Below are 23,679 nucleotides of genomic sequence, written 5' to 3' on the forward strand. Positions count from 1 at the left end.
ACATATGCACACTGCAGCCCCTATACACATAAACTGCAGCCCCAGTATGTGTCAATATATAAAAAAATAAATAAAAAACAGACAAAACTCATCGTAGTGTATTATATCTCATTTGTTGATTCTAGACCCCAAGTTGTTTACTGAATTACCCATCCCTTTATTAGCGCACTTGTTTTTGTGATTATGTAGTGTACTATTTTTTTTTTTAACGATCTCAGCCATAGAGGCAGGACAGAAGCACAGAGATTGGCGCACCGAGGGAGAAAAGGGAAGCAAAACTGCTTTATTTTTTTTCCCTGAGGACTGGAGGGATGGGAGCTGGGCACATACATGGCTAACGGGGCACTATGGTGATATGAATACACATTTGTATCCCTAATGTTAAAGTGTTCCTTTAATACTCTTTTTTTCAGGTTAATAAGAATGGGAGATTTTAAATAGTGGGAGATACTGGTTGATGGGGTGTGGCCTGTGAAGACCTTATGGCACATAAAGGTCTAAATCAGGCCCTTATTGTAGTAGATGATCCATTCACCCCAGGGAATTTAAAGATGAGAGCATTTTCCTTCTTACAGGTACATATCACACTGGCATAGCAGCAAAGGCAGTGCCCATGCACAAAGCAATATTGTATCCTTCATAGCTGAATGCCATGAAAAAGATTCCTTTGGAAATAAACCTGGCACCCGGAGTCACAATAGTCTGATGCTTGTATCCAGAATTAAAATAATTTCAGCTTAATTTTTTCTACTAGTGTAAAAATATTGTTGTTTTTTTTTGCTTTGCATCTCCATGTGGGAGTGTGGTATATTTTTTTTAGATTAACAATATAATTCCATATGATCATTATCACTTTCTAATTGTGTTATTTTTTTTATTTTTTTATTATTGAAGTGTGTCCTTAAGATGCCAGAATCTGAAAGCACTTTGTACAATGCAAATGATACTCAACTCAAGCCTTTTCCCCCATGGTATAAAGATATTTAAGCAAAAGAAGAAACAAACACTATGACAGAACATAGCACAATCCTTTACAGCTGCCAATAGCGGTTGTTTTAACAGGACAGATGCTGGGCTGGAGCATTAGAAGCCAAGAATAACACAGTTTCTTTTAAGAGCCTTTAAATAAAATCATTTTTTTTATTTTATTTTATAAACATGGTGCAGGGATCCATGCCAGGGGTTATAAATCCTGGATCTTTAAAGGAGCTGAAAAGTAGGAGTAAAAGAAGGTCAGTTCTGGGGAGAGGTGAGGTACAGACACAGGAAAAATCTCTGCTTAGTCCAACTAGAATTCCTCCTGAGATCCTGAATCAGATAGTCACATGGACTTAACCCCTCATGGTACAGAAAAATCAGATAAACAGCTGTGCTCGGAATTAAAACATTATACCTACAGGGCGGATATCTATATCTACTTATAAATATATAATATTATATGAACAACTTCTCTCAACCTCTGGGGAAATCATATTATAAAGCTTGAGAGAAAATTCTTTCTATTTTACTTGCCAGCACAGTCCTACGGTTTTACGGTCATGTGTGAAAAAATTATCGTTTTGCCAAGCATTTAAAAAAAATAAATAAAAAAAAATGGTATAGTGTGGGTACCACTTACATTGCTGTCTCAGTTCAATCAGTAGAGATGGTGGCTAACTCTAAACAGCATAATCTCTGTCGCACCATTGTCTCTCAGGGTCACTGGAGGTAACCACTAAAAGGTGTTATGCATCAAATATATTTGACCATTCATGAGAGCTTCTGGAGAGCTCTGAACACATGTGAGTGCGTTTACAGAAATTTCCACAGGTGTACAACGGCCAGAAAGTGAGCCGACATCAGGGTACAGCAGATTGACATGCCCCCTTCCAAGAAAACCAAATCACACGTTGTCATGTCACGTCTGATCACTGAGAAGTGTGCACAGTGATTTCAAAGATCTCCTATTCTATCAATTATGGAAACAATTACATGTGCATTTCTGAAAGTTATGAAAGGATCTTTCATGTATGCTAAAGATTCCGCAGAACAGGGAATTAACACCATGAAAAATGAATTTAAAAGATGCCTGTCACCACCAGAATTCTCACCTTACTGGGAATAGTCAACCTGATTTACAATGATTATTATTCCCTAACAACTTATTTCATCTCTTTGGTAGAAGTGGATTAGTCATGGCAGGTTCAGAAAAAGTGTGATGAAAGAAGTAGAACTCCGGTTAAGTGAGTGAATAAAATTTCCAGCACATAAAACACCAACCAGTTTTATGCAGTGATCAAATAGTTCCTAATCAGGGTCATACACTAATTATTACTATATTTATTCACTGATAGGATTTGACTGTGTAATTTAAACATTTAGGTTAAAATAGTTAAATTGGAAACATTCTCCTGCTTAGATGTTTCTCCAGCTCAGCAATTAAAAAAAATGAAAAATGTATAGACTCATTCCACAATAGAAAAGAGTGACAAAATCAACATCAAACAGCTATACTTACATTTCTACTGACAGCTCTTCATAATTTGACTATTCAATAAAGCACTAGCAAGAAATATAATAGAATAATTCTGCTTTAAAGGAAGACTCCAGGGCAAAAAACATACATGGACTCACCATATAAATATGCAAAATCCTCATACATAAAGGAGTTTGTCCAATCCAATGCTTTTCATAGAGAAACATCGGGAACATAGGTCATAAGTGTGGCAATTGCCACACTCCACAAATGAAATGCTTTTTATAAAGAAGCATTCAATCTCTATAACAGGCATTAGACGTGCCTTAACCATGAAGTCCTACGAAAATCAAAGTTCTTCAATCAGGATGAGTTGTGTTAAACATTATCGTTTTTCAGAAACAGCAATGTTTTACACTGGTAATTTAAAACAATGAGCGTCTATGTACCAAAACTACTTCATTAAGATGAATTGGATTTGATACTTAGAGTGTCCCTTTGTGAACACGGATGCATCTTTAATCTACATATTACCCACCCACAGGTTTCGCAGCCAATTTCAATGTTTAAGGAGATTTGATCACCTCAAAAGACATTAAATTTGCTGCAATCAAGCCTAGCCTAGTGGACCATATTCCTTACATCAGCATGTAGTAGTCATGGTGCTTATACTGCCCCTTTAACAAGTTACAGACTGAATATTCCTAAATTTACAAAACAGATTTTGAGACTTCAGGATTTCTATTACTTTACATACATTAAGATTATACATTAATTTGGAAGGTCAAGGTCAGGACATCTACAAAGATCATACAAAGGTACGTATCTAGATACTATTGAACCCAACACAAACCAAGTTTCCCAAAGTGGTTATGTTACCCGCACCTGCGGAGTCAAGTACACGTTCTGTGCCTCATATGGAAAGAACATTAAATATTTGATTCCAAAAAAAATCCACTTGAGTCTTTAGAAGAACTTTATCACCGATATAACGGAGTGTTACATTGCTGGGATTTAGTTACAAGCCATGTATTTCATGTCAACAGTCTGGTAAACCTGCGAGGAAGTAAATCACTATCGGATATGGGATTTTTTTTATTCACAAAAAATGTATTTTTAAACGACTCACTCACCAAATTGCAGAAAATGTATCATAATTTAGTTGCTCAGCTAATTTGTGCTGCCTCTTAAATTATCCACTTTTAATAATGTTCCCAAGGATTACAGGATTTCCACTCTAAACATCTGGCTTCTTTCACAACTAGTTAAGTAATCTCTCCGTTAATGTCAATCATGTACATCTGACGCCTAACCAATGCAATGTTTCCTGTAACCAGGGCTTAAAGTCAGTTTCTATTAGATTTACATTTAAATACTTATGCACAATTCAGCTTGTCTACCTAGCAGTATATGGTAAAATAGAATTAGGCCAAAAAAAAGGTTTGGTTACTTAAAATACTGGGAGGAAATTGATCATGTAATTATAAAATGTAGGCCAATATATCCAGCTCTGCGAAATATGTTGGCGCTATCTAAATGCCCCTAATAAATAAATAACAAATATCAGAATTAAGACAATTCGCCATGAGCGTTATCCGTTATTTTGGCATAACATTGCAATTCTTCAAAATATTACATTTACTGAATAAATCCAGACATTAATTAATTCACTATAAGTGAAATTCTAAGAATTTTAGAAGTTTTATTGTGAATAGAATTTCTTTGGCCTTCAATACAAAGACTGCTTACAAACAATATTTGGGGGGAAATTCTAAAAAAAAAAAAAAAAGAGAAAAATAACATACTTAGGGGGGATATTCACTAAAGTGAGAATTCAGCTTGGTTACTCTGGCCTGGAATTTGAATTTCGCTTTAAATTATAAGTTTAATAAATAATTCTGAGTGTCTCAAGTTCAAACAACTCTCAAACTCATTGGCATGTTTATCAAAGTCACCAAAGTTTACTGTGGAGACCATCTCCAGAAAACCAATACAGTAATTGCTGCTAAAATGTCCTGAGAACATTTATATTTATACATATATATGTATATATATATATATATATATATATATATATATATATATATATCTAACACACTGCATATTTGGGATAGCAAACCCTATAACCCCTTTGTCACGGTTCCCTGGCCTTCATGACTTTTGTGGACTCCATCTCACCTGTGGTGTTCAAGTGTACTAAAGGCTTCACAGCCATGTGCAGTGTATGTGATGGTTTAACAGAACTCCACAAGAATAAATCTTGCAGTAATGTATATTGTGCATGAGTATATCACTGAACTCCACAATGATAAAGCTAATAGGAATGTGCAGTGTGTGCATGAGTGTATCAAAGAACATAACAATAATAAAACTTAAAGGGATTCTCCAGTGCCAGGAAAACATATTTATTTGCCTGGCACTGCAGGACCCTACAGTGCCCTTCTCCCTCCCACTCCCTCATCCCAAATTGCTGAAGGGGTTAAACCCCTTCAGTTACTTACCGTAGTCCAGCGCCAGTTTATAAAAACTGCAATAATTACACTTGCAGGGTTAAAGGTGGTGGGAGTTGGCACCCAGACCACTCCAATGGGCAGAAGTGGTCTGGGTGCCTGAAGTATCCCTTTAAGTTAATGTCTGTTGTGTATGAATGTATCAATGAGCTCCACAGCAGTAAATCTCACAGAAATGTCTGGCATGTTTGAGTGTATCTACGCAACGCTAAAGCAAATCCATTCACAGTAATGTGCAGTATGCATGAGTGTAAAACCTCACTTAAAATATGTAAAACCTGTAAGAAAGAATTTTTCAAACCGTTTAATGTAAATAGAATATTTTGTGCTTTTACCAGAATTACCAAATTAAGGTTTAACCGGCAAACTTACCAGTACTGGCTATGAAATCATAACTCAATAGTGATCATTAAATGACATCTTAATCACTTTTATTAATTTTAAAATAAATGAAAACAAGTTCTATAATCTCTCCGTTTATCGTTTTGTAATGCATACATATAAAGTCATACCTCTTTTCAATGCAGCTCCTGACTTAGTCTGCTCTATTTAGATGGCCATCTTTAAGTCCTCTTACGTCAGAAACACTGTCAAAACATTGATATCAGAATGGTGTGACTTCATTAAATATAGTAATAAATAGAGAATCATCAATGGAAAATGCTATTCTAAAAACTGCGTGATAGGTGAGTGAGAGACCATATTTTTTTTAAGGAGATTAAATTAAAAACGTCTATACATTAGCTAGCACTGCTATGAACACAATTTATGGATGATGTTTTATTAAATTCAGAGTTTTGTGCAAAATGACAGGTACACTTAAAACCAATACTTAAAATCAGCTCAGTAGAATTTGTGTCCTCCTCACATTATTTTTTTTATTTTTTTTTTAATTCTTTATTTTCCGTGCAAAATGTATTGTTTTACAACTTTTTGCCGCAATGGCCATATCAAAAAATCAACAGTATAACATGTTACAGGTGATGCATATTGAAGGTACATTTTGGCACATGTTTTTGTTATAGCAGGGCTATTGGGTTTTAACGGTGTGTAGTCGCTACCTAATAATAGTGTGTGAGACATTCAGTAGACGTTGTCACCACTAACTTGGCCTGGTCGTATTGGTATGCCTCAGGCACCGAGTCTATTGAGACTGGTGTTCGTCGGTGCCCTCTGCCAGGCGATAATCCTGGGGTATTTCTCCGTGGGCGGAGCAGGGCTTAGCGTGTGTACCTATGAGATAGTCGAGTAGGCTTCCGTCGTGTGGTGACTCGCTAGGTGAGGTCTATTCGTGGGTGGTCTAGTCGTGTATGTTAGGTCCGAGCCAAGGAGGGTTTAGCTATAGTGGGTCCTTACATGTCTATTGCGAAGCCTGTGGTGGCAGCCTATCTGTTCCGTCTGATTGTGACTTTGCTAGTGTCAGGCATTAGTGAGTGTGGGACCGCTTGGGAGGTATTTGGGCTCCATCGGTTGCTATTCCCCTGTAACCCAGGGGCTGGGGGGGGGGGGGGGTAGGAGGGGTGTTCGAGCTCCGTATTGTGTGGAACCTTTCCTTTGGTTGGGGTTTGGGCAGTGTGAGAGAACGTGGAATGTCCTGTAGAACTTGTATTGTCCCGTTTTTCAACTGGGGTTGAGTGAAGTAGGTTTCCAGTTAGGTAGTCTCTTCTTGTAGTTCCCCGTTGTCAGGAGCTTCTCCGCTCTTCGCTGGCCCTCGCCGGTGGCTTGAAGGTACATTAGTGCGCTGGTTCTTTAGACCCAATGTGTTTAGCAGTGCCGGTCCTTCTGCAAGGTCCGAGATTTTGTAGTGTTTTCCCTCTTTGGTTACCCATAAGGTCTGTGGCGTCGCCCACCGGTAGTTAATGCCTGCTTCCTGGAGGGTTGCAGTGAGTGGCCTCATGGTCTTGCGCCATATGAGAGTGTCTCTGCTCAAGTCCTGGAATAGGGAAAGTTGGCTGTTTTCAAACTCGAAGGGGGTTTGTCCTCGAAATGCTGCCATTAGTCCCAGTTTGTCGGTCATAGTGCAGCAGCGCAGGATAACATCTCGTGGTGCTGAGGTGGGGGCCTCTCACATTATTGTTTGACTTAAAATGAGACCATTCCTCTTTAAAGAGACTCTAAACTACCAAGGACAATAACATTATTGTTTCCCCAGAAACATGTCTCAAGGTTATATATAAATATACACTAACGCGTGAATTTTCGGGGATTCAAACTGAATTTTTAAGTTATATGCCAAAACAGCAAAAACCAAAACATAAAAGCTGTCTTTTCTCATTTGCCATTCTGGGCCGCACTTTTACATTTTTGAGATATATATATATATATATATACACATACACACACACACCTGTATTCTGTATCTTAAAGTAGTCAGGCTAATCAAACAAATGCAGTACGCAAAACCAGCAGCAAGCGCAGTCAGTAAATCTTTAGTCACAAAAACTAATACAAAGCCAAAATCAGGATACAGAATAACATTATTTAAGAGTGAACCAAATCAAAAAGCCAAATCAGAGAATAACTTAAGGGACATAATAATAAAAAAAAAATGGCTACAAACTCCCAAGAGATTGTTGGTAGAGTTGAGTGGGAATACGGATTTTTAAATAGCTTTTTTTAATCTCGGAGTAAATTTTTTTAGTTAGTGATGCTTTCTTTCCAATTATATTTTAAAGGCGTTGTTACATTTTTTTTTAGAAACCCCCAAATTTAAAGATATATGTAGATTGTAAGTTTTTCTGAGCAGGGTCCTCAACAACCTATTGTTTCTGTAACATTTTGTGATTGTCTCCTTTATTTTTTTTCCCTCTATATAACAAATTTTCTTTCTTATTTCAACAATGAACCTGATTTAGATGAATTGAAAGCAAGAGGTGTTTTTTGTTTAAATCTTAGCACTCTTCAGCCAAAGCTGCAAATCCCACATTTAGAATCGCAGAGTTTTCATTCTGCGCATCTCCACAGCACGATGCTTTGAAATATGCAACCTGGTCTTAATTAAATGCATCCTAATCCTTTCAGCAGTGCTCAGGAATTAGCCGTGCGTGCGGTGACCACATTATTTACTGATAATTTGCGGTCCCTCATCCCTGCTATGGGTATCCGCAAAAGATGGAGCTGGCAGACGTGAAATCATCGCAGACAGCTGGAACAAGCCAAGTGTCATAATAGTAACATTATCTGATTAATTGGGACCTTCAAAGAAATCTCATGCAGGCTGAAAAATAACTCTTCAGAGGCCAAGGGCCTTGATTACTCCATGTTTTGTCTCTGAACACTCATTTTGCAAGGATCACTGAAAATACATTAAGGTTTATTTATGGTTGTGTATCACAATATTGTCGTGTTTTGTCTACTTAATTCCTAGGGCAGGGTTAGGCAATAGGTAACCTACTGTTGCCCACAAACTCCAACTCCCATGTTGCTTTATTTCTGGGTATTTTCTGTTGTAATTAAGTCTATATTTGTGCTGATGTGCTCGTATAATTAACAGCTGCAACATCAACAACAGAAAGCATTTATAAGATTTTTTTTAAATCTGCCACAGGATCTTTTCTTTTAAATTATACATACCATGGGTCTCTCTTCCAGATCTTTGTGTTTTTGGGATTGCCAACAGGATTAATAATTCGGAAAATGCCTTTTTACAGAATTAATAAAAGAACTGATGTTCTTTTTGGGTGGGGTAATAATTTGTTTTTATATTTGTAATAATCGTTTTTATTTTTATTTTATAACTGTGCAGTTCAGCTATAAACCTGAGCTACATTTCATAAAGTACACAATTTGCTCTTGTCAACAATTCAAATAAATACATATTAGAACTCAAACTTTAACTTGTGTTTTTCCATGAGGTTTGAAAATTAATGTGTATCTCAAAGCTCCACATCAATAAAAAAATGCTGTAACACAGTGTTTGTATATATGTATCACAGAGCTCCACAGCAATAAAACTCCCAGTAATGTGCAGAGCGTATGAGTGTATCACACAGCTCAATAGTAGTAAAATTCACAATAATGTGCTATCTGTATGACTGTATCATAGAGTGTGTTAACAATAAAACTCATGGAGATGAGCCATTAACATATACTGTATATACTCGTCTATAAGTTGATCTCGTCTATAAGTAGAATGCAGTTTTTTGACCAACAGTTGTGAAATATGCTATGACTCGTGGATAAGTCGAGGGTACGTGTTCCCTTATTTGTACCTTGTTTCATCTGATATCCCCCTGCAGTGGTGTACACACAATCCATGGGGCCCCGGTGCGAGCGAAACTGATCCATGGGCCCGCCCCTCCCCCGACAGACCACACACACATATACATACATACATAGAGACACACACATAGACACAGACAGACAGACACACACATAGACACAAACTTGTCTCCCAAACGCAGGCAGCGGTACATTATCATCGACGGCATGGATCTCTGAGTCGGCTACGCAAGCCCGCGAACCCCGCTGAAACTTGTACCCCACCCCGTTCGACTTCCCGACCAACTAGGAGAACGGTGTTCGGGAGTCGACATTGCCCCGCATTCAATGTACTAAACTAGCACTGACCTGTGGATAAGTCGACTCTGCATTTTAAAATGAATTTTATGACTAAAATGTCTCGACTTATACAAGAGTATATACTGTAATCTATCTAGGTTTTATTATAACTGAAATCTTTCATTCTCCTTATTAATTTTGTAGCCTGTGATACACGTCATCATTTCTGTAACATCCTGTTTGAAAGCCATTGCCAAAATCTGTAAAAAGCATTTAAAAACTGCAATATGACAATACAAACCACCAGACAGAAACAAATCAGAACATTAAGGAAACTGTATTTTATTTAGGAAGGAGACTTTATTACCAACGCCCACCAATAGGTTTGAACTTTTTTTCTATTATATGAGTTCTTAACTTCAGATACAGATGAAATTAATTCAAGTTTAGTCCCAGACAGAGTGTGAGTTTTTGTATACTCTGTATAGATTGGATTAAATAAACTACCGGTATTTGATTGGTTTTCTTTGGAGTTGACAAGGTCCTCACTGAGTGATGAATCCAAATCTCATTATGTGAAAGTGTCAGCATTGTCCAGTAGTATCTGGATTCAAAGGTATTTCATTTCCAGCTGGGTTAAACAGCATAATTTCAAGTTTAAGCCTACTACATTAGCAGTTTTATTTAATTGATTTTTTAAAATTTATCACTTCACATCATTTGGCTGAAATCAAAATATAATTTATTTTGGATACTATCAAACATAATTATCTCACATGCACAAAAGAAAAGAAAATAGCAAGGCAGAGAACACATCAGATATGCAAAGGCATATCATTCAATTAATTTCTTACGTAATAATGCATTTAAATGTAGGCACCGATCGGCAGTTAATAAGGAACGATAGACCAAACATATGTTTTATGATAATTGATATAATATGTACCATATTCTTGTATGAAGCCAAATCTGCTCTTCCAAAATCTTTAAAGACGGTAGTTGCAAGACAATGCAGGAAGCAGAGGCACATAAACAGTCTGAGACAATTCAAAAGAACCAAGTGGTTTTCCAAACCCTTTAAAGGTCAAGCACACTGACAAAATAAATTGTACATTTCCCATGACGCTTATCCAGGTAACTAAGACCAAAGGCAATGTCAAAGAACAGCAGCCACTGACCTAAAGTGAACATAAAATATAAAGGGCACTTACATTTTTATTTTTTTTAGAATGATAAAGCTGAATGTACCTTTAAAGGAACTCCTTTCTTCAGCTTCAAGAAGCCAATAGTTAGTGAAGTTATCAAATATATGTGTACATTGTGGAATATGTCTATTTTTTACTTCTATTGCGTTAAGAATGCTGCACTGTACGGCAGATTGGGGCTGCCACTTTTTTGCTTGTTTTTTACGTTATGTTTATTAAATCCAGGTGTAATTTGATTGTTTGAAGAATACTGATTTGAACAGGTTAGCTATTGTATCTCCAAATGTGTTAACACCATGTGTAAAATGTAGCAGAAAAAGGCATAACAGCCAAATTCCATAATGTTTACATATATATTTGAACCTTTCTTCTGTGACCTCATTCACAGAAAAGTTATTAAAGAATAACAGCATTTTCAATTGGGGAGTTACGAGTTAACCCCTGCTCCCAAATTTGTTGGATTACAGATTCTAATAGCTGCTTTCCATCCAATGGCAAGCTGGGAATTATTTTCCATCATTACCTAGGGAGTATATAGCTTGATACCCCTGCATTAACCCCTCTATAATTTGAATAAAATCAATTTCTTTGGTCAAGTAGTGACTTTGCCTACTGGCCCTGCATCCCTTCAAGCCTCTGTTGTTCCAGTGGATGTTGAGCGCTGAAGTAAGGATCAGGACTGGATCATTTTCTTGTGTGGGTCAAATACATATCTCTTGAAGCATAGAGTGATATGTACAGGCTGGCTGTCAAGTTTAACCTCGTCCTCCTTAGGAGCCTCCGTATCACCTTTTCCAGCCTTGGACCTCTTCTTTGAAGGGACTGTAAGTACCTGCTTTGTTTCTGGTCTAAGACCATCTGCAAGAGACAGAGAGGGGCATGATTAGTTAGACACGTACTGAGTCAACATTTACACTTCTTTTGATAAAATGCAAGCAGAAAATCAACTTACATATCTAAGTGAATCAGGCAATGGGTGCTGCCATTTAAAATGTATAGGTTCTCCTGCTCTTTATGAAATTAAGAAATAGTGAGATGTATGACATATCTTAGAATGGGCAGGACATATCTTAGAATGACTAACATTTTCGACTTATACATGAGTATATACGGTAATCTATCTAGGTTTTATTATAACTGAAATCTTTCATTCTCCTTATTAATTTTGTAGCCTGTGATACATGTTATCATTTCTGTAACATCCTGTTTGAAAGCCATTGCCAAAATCTGTAAAAAGCTTTTAAAAACTGCAATATGACAATACAAACCATCAGACAAATATAAAAAGTCCAGGGAAGCACCTGCATAGAGGTACTCCAAAGTCAGGTGCACCAGAATGGAGAACTGTCAAAAAGCAAGCCAGGTCAGGGAACCAGAAAACCGGTCTCATACCAGGGGTCCACAATAATTTTTTTCCGTGGAACCCTTTGACAGTATATCAACATTGTGGAATACCCGCAAAAATTTGTGCCGTAGCACAAACCTTTTAATAAGTGGCTTTATTATTATTATTTTAAATGTTTTGCTCATAACAGTTTAGTCTTATGATACTAAAGCTTCCACTTAAAAAAGGCAATGTCTTTATCTTTGTACTCTGCGTGGTTTTGCTCAAAATTACAACGTAATTTAGCACGTGCTACCAGACGGTTTGGCAATATTTTATTGCAAACTAAGAATTGTGTTTGAGGAATATTTTTATTTCTGGCACTTATGAATCCAAATTTTAAGTAGCTATCATCATATTTTCTTTTCTTTGTTTGAGAAGAAGATTGGGTAGCATTGTATGCTTGTCTCAGCTGTTTGAGGAACAGTATATTCAACTATTTCGGACCGGTTTTCTTGATTTCTTGCTGTATCGTCTTTCTCAGTTTCTATACGTGTCGAACAGTTAGAAGTAGTAATAGTTTTTTCTCTTGATAGTTCCTTATTTTAACCAGTTGTCCAAATTCATGGTTGTTGGTTGGTAAAAAAACAAACAAACAAAAACACCACTTCTCTAACCTGAAAAAATACAGATCTCACTACCTGACTGCAATGGATGCTGTTTTTTTTTTATAATGCTCTTAGAAAGAACTTGATGTAAGATGGATTTTGAATCAGTGTTAGAGCAAAAAGATTATAACACTCTTTAACAGATCTCACTACCTGACTGCAAAGGATGCTTTTTTTTATAAAGCTCTTCGAAAGAAATGAACACAAGCAGAATTTTGGCTCAGTCTTGGAGTAAAGAGAACACTTTACTACATATTTCACTACCTGACTGCAAAGGACACTGTTAAAAAATAAAATTAAAAAATACACACAGACACACACACACTTACTGTATATGTAAATAAGTAAAACTCTATAAAAATCTGAAAAGCACAACCCAAATAACTTGTATTCAGCTGCAGACTTTTAACAGTCTCTACATGACAATACAAATGAATAAACCTATCACATATGCCACAATGGGCTCTAACATAAAGGGCAGTAATCTCTAAATGGCAGTATAAGAAATAATTCCTGTGGCCAATATTGTGAGCTGAGCACCTAGCAGAGGCTTTGAATGCTTCCATTTTTTTTGTATATCACTGATTTATACAGATAGTAAGCAACTATATATATATTTAAAATAAAATTATTTGTAAACATGTTTAACAAAAAAAAGTATGAGAAGTCCAACTAGAATAATGTAATAATTTTTTTAATGCAGACTTTTAACACAGTCACAAAAACCTATCCACAGATGTCACAATGGGCACTAATCTAAAGGGCAGTATCAGTCTGAATGGCAGTAAAATATATAATTTTCTTAATTTATATTGTGATCTGAGCACCTGAATGCTTCCACTCTCTGTCACTCAGTGGACATGAAATGGCTGACAGAGGGTGAGGCTAACGCTTGTGGCAATCTCACAATCTCTCTCTGTTTTCAACCTTCCGGGAACAGCAGGGACCATTCATGGCAGAACCCCAATTTTGTTCTTGCGGAACCCTAGGGTTCCGGGGAAAGCCAATTGGGAAACGCAGGTCTATACTGAAAGTCTAGTCACACCAAAACTGATCAACAGAGACAGAGTTACGCATATGCAGAGGGTTGCAGGTTCATTTTAGCCTTCCACCAGGTATTACTGCTAATTACAATTCAAGCGCCAATGTTTGAAGATATCGCAATGGTCTGTGCTGTGTTAATAGATGACACACAGTCCATAAGGGTCACATCCAAGTTTGATGCCGAATGCGAGCTGCAGTATAGCTATACTCTATAAACACCAGTTAAAGGGCACCGAACGTTGTAAATGTTGAAAACTTGCTGCAAACATTATCACCAGAATAGTACATCTAGAAAAAAAAAGACTTCTAAATGGAACCTGTCATATCCTTATTGACTTTGGCTAAGTTCTTTCAAAAGAGCTTAAAATGTCATCTATACCCTGTGCTAGCAGTTTTGCGAACATATATAGATTTGGAGAAAACCATAAAAAAAAAATAAAAAAAAATAGGTTTTTCTCCCACCGGTTTCTGAATTTTTCAGTAGACCGTCACAGTCTCCCACAGGATGTTCCTCTCCATCCATAGCAACCACAGCAGTTACTATGGTAACTCTAGTGTAAAGGAATGGAGTGACGTCATGTCACTCTGTTGAGACGCCAGCAGGCTGGGAACGAAGTCAGCATGTCGGTGTCATAGAGGTGGTATGTCCTGCACGAGGAAGTGTCCACAAGCATGGCAAATTATCAAAGACTGAAGGAGAAGCACGTGTGAACCTGAGGTGGGTGTGAACAGAACGGTAACAACCCACCTCTCAGTAATTTGATTGCAGCGATGTAGCGGAGGGTCAGGTAAGGCATGATAGTTTGCCTTAAAATAAATAGTATGGTCTTCTTTCTTTTTAGTAGTGAGTTTACAATTGTCCATGTCAATTTTCCATCATTCATGGTTTCGTAAATAAACTCCTAAGTGTATTGGAATTCCAAACAATGCAAACTGCTAACTAGAAGTCAGATAATGGCTGTGCTAATTCTATTTTAAATACTAAACAAGTTTTATTTGATACTTTACATTGTGTTTTCAAAAGCATTGTGTCCTGGAAAAGCCAAAGCATTGAATGCTAATTAATGTCAGTGCTGTACCAACTGACACATACCTACTGCACTATGGAAGGAATAACCAGGTCTATTAGATCATTTTAACCAACCTGTTATATGGTGCCACTATTTCATAGATACACATACAAAGGCAAAGGATTGATTCTGCTTCTTACTTTTTTCAACCATCAATCCCCATCTAACTTGTTACAAAGCTACTCAGTTCAACTATGGAGAAGTGATAAGGCATCCAGGCCAGCTAGGATTGCATTAACACCCCGCAGTGCACTCAAAAAGGGAGCACAAGGGTCACAAGCATCGTCTTGGGTTTATGTCTCTTTTTGATAGCACAAGACGGGACCCAAGATGCGTAAACGCTGCCACCATCAGCTGAACGCTTCGAAATGGAACAGCCAGACAGAGGGCCGATTTCACTCCTGGTATTTTTAAACCTGTGGTGTCACATAACCTTATCTCAAACACTTAATCAGCCTCTCTGCCCTCATAGTGAAATCCTGATAGGTATTTCCATTCCAGGACATGACAAAAGATTCCGATGCTCGTGATTTAGTGGAGACAGGAGGTCTACGAACTCAGGTGATTTGCTCAATTACAGAGACATGAAGGGGGTACTGGAAGCTGTCTGTAAAGGTGGAGGCATCCTCTTTCTTTGCTGGTGGCATCAGATACACAAACTGCAGTTAACCCCCTCCACAGCATCCTTAGCGGACTCCAAGCAATTCTAATTATGGTGTGGGTAATGAATAGCTTTTAAGATGTCTAAGTCTGATAGGAGTTGCACTGCAAGAAAAGCTAGTGAAAAAAATCAGCTACTTGTGTTCTAGAAGATAATTTTTAACCCCTTAAGGACACATGACGTGTGACGTCATGATTCCCTTTTATTCCAGAAGTTTGGTCCTTAAGGGGTTAAGAAATGGAAATGTTGAAATTGTTTGTTTTTCTCTGGATTGCAAGCTTGCTTGAACAAAGCCCTAAAACTAGTTAATTGTGACTCATTGTATAGCGCTGTGGAACATGTTAGAGCTTAACAAAAATAAAAAGAATACATTCTTAAAATATTTTATATTGTTTTTTCTCTCTCTTTCAATCAAAATAGCCTGTTAGATTGTATAAATATATGCTTTATTTATGCAAAGTCTAAAAAAAGAAAAATAAAAGTTTTATTTTATCTAGGAAGCAGTCAAATGCACTCCCCCCCCCCCCCCCAGACAATTTAGATATATAAACGCGATTATGGAAAAGGAGTTAAAGCAGCCACGCAGTTCTCGTTACGTCTCAGTCACCCAGGTGTCCGGCATCGTAAACTAGCAAAATGGCAGAGAGCTCTTTTCTTTCGATCTGGTGCCGAGAGGTCTGTAAATTCCAGTGACGGAGTTACACCAAACCCCTAAAAGCCAGTGTCCTATATGCAGACGGAGCTCCAATCTGGCTTCCATCTCTCTCCGTGGAATTCTCGCGTTACACAATACATGCCTCGCGTTCCTTGAGTGCAAGGAAATGAAGGGAAATATATCTGTCACAGAAGACGACATCGGCTACTTAATAGCTAAAACTGACTGGTATTTTTAGATAGAGGCCGTGTTTAACTTACATTGCGGTTTAATCTCTTCCGAACAATGGCTGCGTGAGTTTGAATACACAGAAGAAATTCTGTACCATTAATTAAGTCTTGACGGTTTCACTTGGAGAAAATTTTTAAAAAACATTTTTTTCTCTCTCGGACAATCACTTTATTTGGCTAATGGATTTATTAGATACATGCAAGAATGCAAAAGTAGGTAAAGACACTTTACAGGCCATCACCAACTAGGCTGCTTGCATAGGCTATTGGTACAGGGAGGTAGAGATGTTACTATGGCTGGTGTGTCAACCAAGGACCTTCTCCCATACCAGACCATATGAGATCCCTGGTGGTCCAATAGTGAGCTCTTCTGGTCTGCACATTGGGCAGGTGCAGGCCAGATGGTCTCTAGTCACCCATGCAGTGGATGTACTGGGCTGGTTATGGAGATCTTTGATTTTCCACACCGGTCCATGACTTGACACAACACATACTGCATGGGCCATCCAGGGTGCATTGTGCATCCCACCCCAGGCTGGGGTACCCTAAAGGAGTCTCCTGTGCTGCCTTAACTTAGTGTGGGTCCTGTTAGTGTCACCCATCTAATGGTGTCACCCGCTGATATCCGCACCACCCTAGTGACGTCACTGAAGGAGGTCTTTTGTCACTATATCCTTTCCTTTAAGTCCATCCATTACTGCACTCTTTAGCTTCTGTACACAGTGGCAAGAATTTATGCCTTCATGTGCCCATATCATTGCTTTTATTGTGTGTGTCTCCCCCTTAAAAAAAAGCGCTTATATTGTACATATTGCACTTATTTCACACATGCTTTTTAATGAATGAGGCTACTGCTGTGTAGACCTATGTGATACACTTAGCACTCCTGCGTGGGGAAAAGCATAGTAAGAAATTCTTCAAAGGATTGAAGTGGGTATGGTGCCTAGAGTCATGGGCGCTGGAGCCTGCATCACTATTAAACTGTTTACTCACCATTTAGAAGAGATTTTTTGTACCGGCAGCCTTTAGGATAGGGGTATACAGGATATAAGCAATGCTTCCATTAAAAACATTGGGAGGACCAGGATTGGCTGAGAAAATTAACTCATCTCTGTTCATTCTCATTATTTAGAAAGAATGATAGACACTGAGAGGTGAATATCTTACCTACAATTTATTTATTTATATTTAGCTATCTCTTTATAGTATTAAAATAGTGATAAATACCAAGCTGGAATGCCCCTTATTTTTGACTTGCAATGTCTTTTACGCTCTCACTATCTTTTCAATCCTTATCACAGACCCGTAGTACACTCCTTATGTGTCCTACATTCAGATCAGGCCAAGGATCCTCAAATAAATGTAGCGATGAGACCTATTTAGATACAGAGCACTAAGTTTGTACCTCCGAGACGTGGCTCTAGCTGCTAGCAATCACAGAAGAATGCAAGAAAGCAAAACTGTTTCCCAAGCACTGTTTGTTGGTGCCATAATTAATAGAATCATCAAACGGCTGTACAAATTACTTCCAATTGCCGGCGTCACTTTCATGTCGGACTCCAGACTATAAAAGACTTGTCCTTGTTCACCATCTCTCAGCTTGTGCACTGGGAACTAAGTGCATTCTAAAGGGGTCTCATGGATAATTTGTGCAGTAATGGGGTCCCGGTGGGCACATATTACACACCATTTAAAACTGTTGTTTTTCTTCTTCAGTTAATATTTAGCAAAGAGGAAAGCTTAATGAAACCATCCGTTCCCAAGTTCCCACAGATCTCTCATCTCCACTCACAGAGAGGTCAGATGTATTATATGGAAACTTGTTGGGTTTTCATATATTTTTGACATTTACTTGATTATTTTGATCTTGTTACCTAGGAAGGCACTTTGCAGAAATTGCAGAACATTTGCAGAAATTGAGAACATTTATTTAATAAAGATGTTAATATATATATTTTTTTTTAAACTGAACCTGTCATGTGTGAAATCTCAAATATATAAATGAAAAGATAGAATTTATCTTAAGATCACTTCTTCCTCTTGCCTCATACGTTGTTGAAATGGATGGGGTAACACAAATAACGCCGGTGCATGCTCAGAACACTAAAACAATTATATTCTTCACTGGATGCATAATAAAGTATAGGGAAATAATGTTAACAGTGATTGCTAGCACAACATATACCAGAAAATTCACTATATTAAGTTACATAGTTACATAGTTACATAGTTAGATAGCTGAAAAGAGACTTGCGTCCATCAAGTTCAGCCTTCCTCACACCTGTTTTTTGCTGTTGATCCAAAAGGCAAAAAAAAACAAAAAAACAAAAAAAAAAACCCAGTTTGAAGCACAATTTTGCAACAAGCTAGGACAAAAAATTCCTTCTTGACCCCAGAATGGCAGTCAGATTTATCCTTGAATCAAGCAGTTATTACCCTAACATTGAAAGATTATATCCTTGAATATTCTGTCTTTGCAAGTATGCATCTAGTAGCTGTTTGAACATCTGTATGGACTCTGATAAAACCACTTCTTCAGGCAGAGAATTCCACATCCTGATTGTTCTTACAGTAAAAAAACCTTTCCTTTGCCTTAGACGAAATCTTCTTTCTTCCAGTCTAAACGCATGGCCTCGTGTCCTATGTAAAGTCCGGTTTGTGAATAGATTTCCACACAATGGTTTGTATTGGCCCCGAATATATTTGTATAATGTTATCATATCCCCTCTCAGGCGACGTTTTTCTAAACTAAATAGGTTTAAATTTGTTAACCTTTCTTCATAGCTGATATGTTCCATTCCTTTTATTAATTTTGTAGCCCGCCTCTGCACTTTTTCTAGTGCCATGATGTCCTTCTTTAGAACAGGTGACCAAAATTGCACAGCATATTCAATATGTGATGCATCGTTTGACATGAGAAGTCTTCTTTTATAAAATAGTAAGAGGGTTTTGCCGCACTTGGAAGAATCCCCAGGAACTTCGTTCATTCGCAGGGCTGCTTTCCCTCTACATTATCAATATGAAAATTGAAGAACGGACATCACAGACTGATATGCAGAATAACTTGATCTTTATTAAAGCCACTAGAAGCACTGGAACATGGAAAAAATGACTGTTTCGGCTGCAGGAGCCTTAATCGTGAAGTTTTCTTTTATAAATGCTATCACTCTAAAGTAAACATTTCCAAAGTTATGCAGAGACAGAGCTACACAATACTATAACTAATTTAATGTGATCGTCATTCCAGTCTGCATGAACTCATTACCTAGTTGGCACATTCATACAAATGTCAGACAATGGAACAAGTCTGCCTCTTTGTTCGCAGATAAGTAGCAGTGCCTATGAGAGTATTCTTAAGCATTGAATGAAATACACAACTTCATCTGATGATGTCAGTTTAGGATCTCATCACTTTGTTTTGGGCATGATACGATTATTTATCAAAATCAGGCAATATGTAGGCTGTGCCTTTACAGCGTATGGGTTCCCTCCTGGCTTAACATGGTTGATACAGTAAAGTCCAGCATTTTCTCTGATCTGTCCCAGAATGCACTGGTATCAGGCCTACGATCCCATGTTTAGCTGAAACTGGGATGACTAAAATCAAAATGAGTTCAAACCTGGTGCAAGTGCTTACAGACTTTCTTTGCAACGACCTGTTTTTCCTTGGCAATGTGACAGTTGTCAGGTCAACTCTTTATCCCTCACAATATCTGCAAATCTATACACATGGCCTCCGTTTGCCAGCACACTGTATTGAGGTCATTTAATGTGTGTCACACTATGAGCTACAGCCTCACTTTAATGCAGTCAATGAGGTTAACATGAGTGTTTTTGCTAAATATAAATAAAATAAAATAAAAAAACATAAAAAGCCAGCAGCATAGGAATGGTTACAAGTCGCATAAAAATGCATCAGATGTATACAGTTTCACTGGTGGCAGTCATCGAGTTGGCGACACTCTTGACATGAAGAGTGCCAGTTGTTTTCTCATTCTTTGGTGTCTTTATTAATGAATATGTGCCGATTCATACTGACCCTCATTTGCGCATTGTTCATCCAGTGTCGTGCTGGCCGCTAACATATTACCCAATCAACAAGAGTGGAAGCAGAGAATACAACACAAGTGCTATTACGATGGCGGAGGAGAAAAAAAAAATGGAGAGGCCTTTTATTTAAACGTTTATGCGGCGCACATTGTGCATAAACAAATATGCGGCTTGCTTTCAAATGATAAGAAGATTACATTTTTCATTTCTTGAAATCAGGTTTGTTCTCCGTTGTCATCACAACAAAGCAAATTAAGACGGAGAAAAACAGGCGTCTCCTTTATTTGTAGCGAGGTTCTTCACGGCACAGCTGTGTGGATACTTAATATTCTCAAACAAGTCTTTGATTGTCTTTGATGCAACATGCTTGCTTTTAGAGAAACACAAAGACAAGCATTGCTGCATGTTCCGATGTCTTAATGTTGCTTAATACCTTGTTTAACCTCTGTTAAGCTTCTTAAACGGTAGGAGATGAATTTGTGGGGGGAAAAAATCTGCATGAGAAGTAACACTGATTGCAGACTCGGAAAATATAAAGTTTTATGGATATAAATTTTTGCGTCAATAACTCCCCCCCAAAATTCAGTCTCAAGTAGATAATTATAAGACAATCATGTACCTGAATAAGGCTGCAGCTCTTCGGAACATAGCAATTGAACAAATTGAACATTGAAGCAGAGGTGGAAATGTAAGTAATCTTTAAGAACATAAAATACTATCAATGTATAAAATTGATATTTATATGCTCAACGGTGTTCAATGTATCAGCCTCTGTAGGATTAAAGACTTCACCATGACCAAGACTTCAACCAAAGAGTTCACCATGTCAGGAACAGATAATGCGTTGCTGAAGTTTAAGAACACGGACTCTGATCTAGGTACTGCACTAACAACTTTATCTCAATAGAAAAGAAGAAATGTTACAGATATGCTAAATTTGCTGCAGACCATTTATTAACCCATTCATTCACGGAGACAGACTTTTTACATACTGAGCAGATAAGCTCTATGCAAAGGGCAGTGAGATAAAGGAAGACAAGTATTAGATTGGGGAGATAGGAGCCAGGGGGGGAACACCAGAGAGCTAGCCAGAAGTAGTACTGGTACAGGGGTAAATCCAGAAGCGAAGTCCAGGGTCAAGCTAAGGTTCAAGGTCTAAATGGTTACAAGTCCAGGCAAGGTACACAAGGGCAATCCAGAGACATGGTCAGATCAAACCAGGGGTCTTGATCCAGAAGAGGAACAGTCCATGCGAAGCACACAAAGGGCAATCCAAATGGCAAGGTCAGGTCAAGCCGAGGTCAAAGTCCAAACAGTAATATCCTAGCAAGGTACACAAGGGGCAATCCAGATGGCAGGGTCAGGCCAGGCCAGGGATAAAAGTCCAAAGCACCAAACATAATCTTTATTATCGCACTAAAAATAAACAATAACATACAGAACAACTAACCTGTTCAGTCTGTTTGGGGCTTTAAAATGGTGTTTGAAGTTTTTTTTGTAAAGAGGGTTTTAACACCAACCTTCCTTCGCCAGCTCAGATGGTACACATTCGCCCTGGATGGTGAAACAGTCCAATCACAGGTTTGTCTCGTACTCCCCCCAACCCAAATGTCAATCTGTATTGGTTGTTAAAGCGACCACCAAGCAGCCAATATGAGTCCAGGACTGCATGTGAAGATTGTATGGCATTACTATACAGCCAGGGGACTAGGCCACCTGGTTTGAGGAATGTCGCGGAGTGTACGAGACCAGGGAGACACAGGCAACCACATGCCATGGTCACTGCACAGTGTCATGGTTCCCGCAACCTCCACTCTGTCGAGCAGCATAGGAGCCAGGATCAGATAATAGTGGCCACGACAACCAGTCTGGAAATCCGCAAACAGGAAGACTATTCCCTGGTGCCAGCAGGAGGTGGTAGGGCGAGACTCAGCCTGATGGGAGTACTCTGTTATGTAGATGTCAAGGCAAGACAAGACAACTAAACATAATATAAACGTTTAAAACAAAATGGCAAAAGAGGTTGCAAACAGTGCTGTAGGTAAACTTGGCAGAATGGTGTCATTCAAGATATCTCATGAAAAGCAGGATCCTTCGTTTGGGCCGCAGGTATGAATGGGCGAACTTGTGATAAGTCCCAGGTGGCGGGCTGTGTTGAGTGCCCCGTAGGAGTGAGTTGCCGCAGCTGTAGTGGATAGTCCAAGTTTTTGGAGTGTTCTGGCAGTCTCTGTGGCTTCAGTGACTTTTAGGGTCCTGGATTCACTGGCTATTAAGAGCACCTTCGGGAAACCCCACCTCTGTATGGTATCTTGCGTTTAGCAAGTGACTGTCAAGCAGACAGTCAGGAAGGTTTCCTGGCCTCATTCATTTTGAAATTTAGTTCAAAGCAGAAGTGAGTGCTTCTCATACAGAAGTACTGGATCCAGTTGTGGCAATTCTTATAGAGACGCATCTGATTAGACAGTATTGATGATTTCATGAAAGGAGGCGCAGGACTGAAGTGAGGAAACACTCCTGGCACTGTAGTAAGGTTGATATTCATTAAAATTTTAACTATGTTAATGCCAAAACCTGGGGCCCAGTAATAAAATCAAATTATGAGCACACACAGATACCATATTTACTCAAATCTAATGCACACCTTTTTTTGAAAATAACGTTTCCAAAATTTGAATGCACATTAGATTCGGAGCAAAATTCGAAATTTTCCAGCAAATTATATTCCAGCAAATTCACACAGGCAAATCAAAAGTGGTGAATTCACACAGGCAAATTTTGATCCTGAAAGAGGGCTTAAGAAAGAAGAGACGTAACATGTATCACTAAAATTGAAATACCATCAATGTTACTATGGCATATGGCAACAACATTTTCATTCTAGCACCATGTTGTATAGTAGAATCGTCTTGTATAAATGCGCATTACATTTGTCAGCAAAAACATTTTTCATCTTCCAGGTTTAAAAAACTGAGATTCGCATTAGATTTGAGTAAACAAGGTATATACCGTATATACTCGAGTATAAGCCGAGTTTTTCAGCACATTTTTTGTGCTGAAAAACCCCAACTCGGCTTATACTCGAGTCAATAGTCTGTATTATGGCAATTTGTATTGCCATAATACAGACTGGAGGCTGTGGAGGCTGTCAGAGCTGTAACTTACCTGTCCTGCAGCTCCTGTCAGCTCCCTCCTCCTCCACGCCGTCCGTTCAGCACCTCGGTCAGCTCCCAGTGTAAGTCTCGCAAGAGCCGCGGCTCTCGCAAGACTTACAGTGTGAGCTGACAGAAGAGCTGAACGGACGGCGCGG

At 38.3% G+C, this 23,679-nt stretch overlaps 1 protein-coding gene across 1 annotated transcript in view; it reads right to left on the reverse strand.

Moving 5' to 3' along the window:
- Window positions 1–11,173: 11,173 nt before the first annotated feature.
- Window positions 11,174–23,679, reverse strand: part of EEFSEC (eukaryotic elongation factor, selenocysteine-tRNA specific) — a 182,378-nt gene continuing 169,872 nt past the window's right edge. The window contains exon 7 of the mRNA XM_063427382.1: window positions 11,174–11,528. Within this exon, the coding sequence (XP_063283452.1) occupies window positions 11,344–11,528 (185 nt within the window). The 3' untranslated portion in view covers window positions 11,174–11,343. The remainder of the gene's footprint in view (window positions 11,529–23,679) is intronic.

The sequence above is a fragment of the Pelobates fuscus genome, chromosome 7, assembly GCF_036172605.1.
Source record: "Pelobates fuscus isolate aPelFus1 chromosome 7, aPelFus1.pri, whole genome shotgun sequence".
Lineage (NCBI taxonomy): Eukaryota > Metazoa > Chordata > Amphibia > Anura > Pelobatidae > Pelobates > Pelobates fuscus.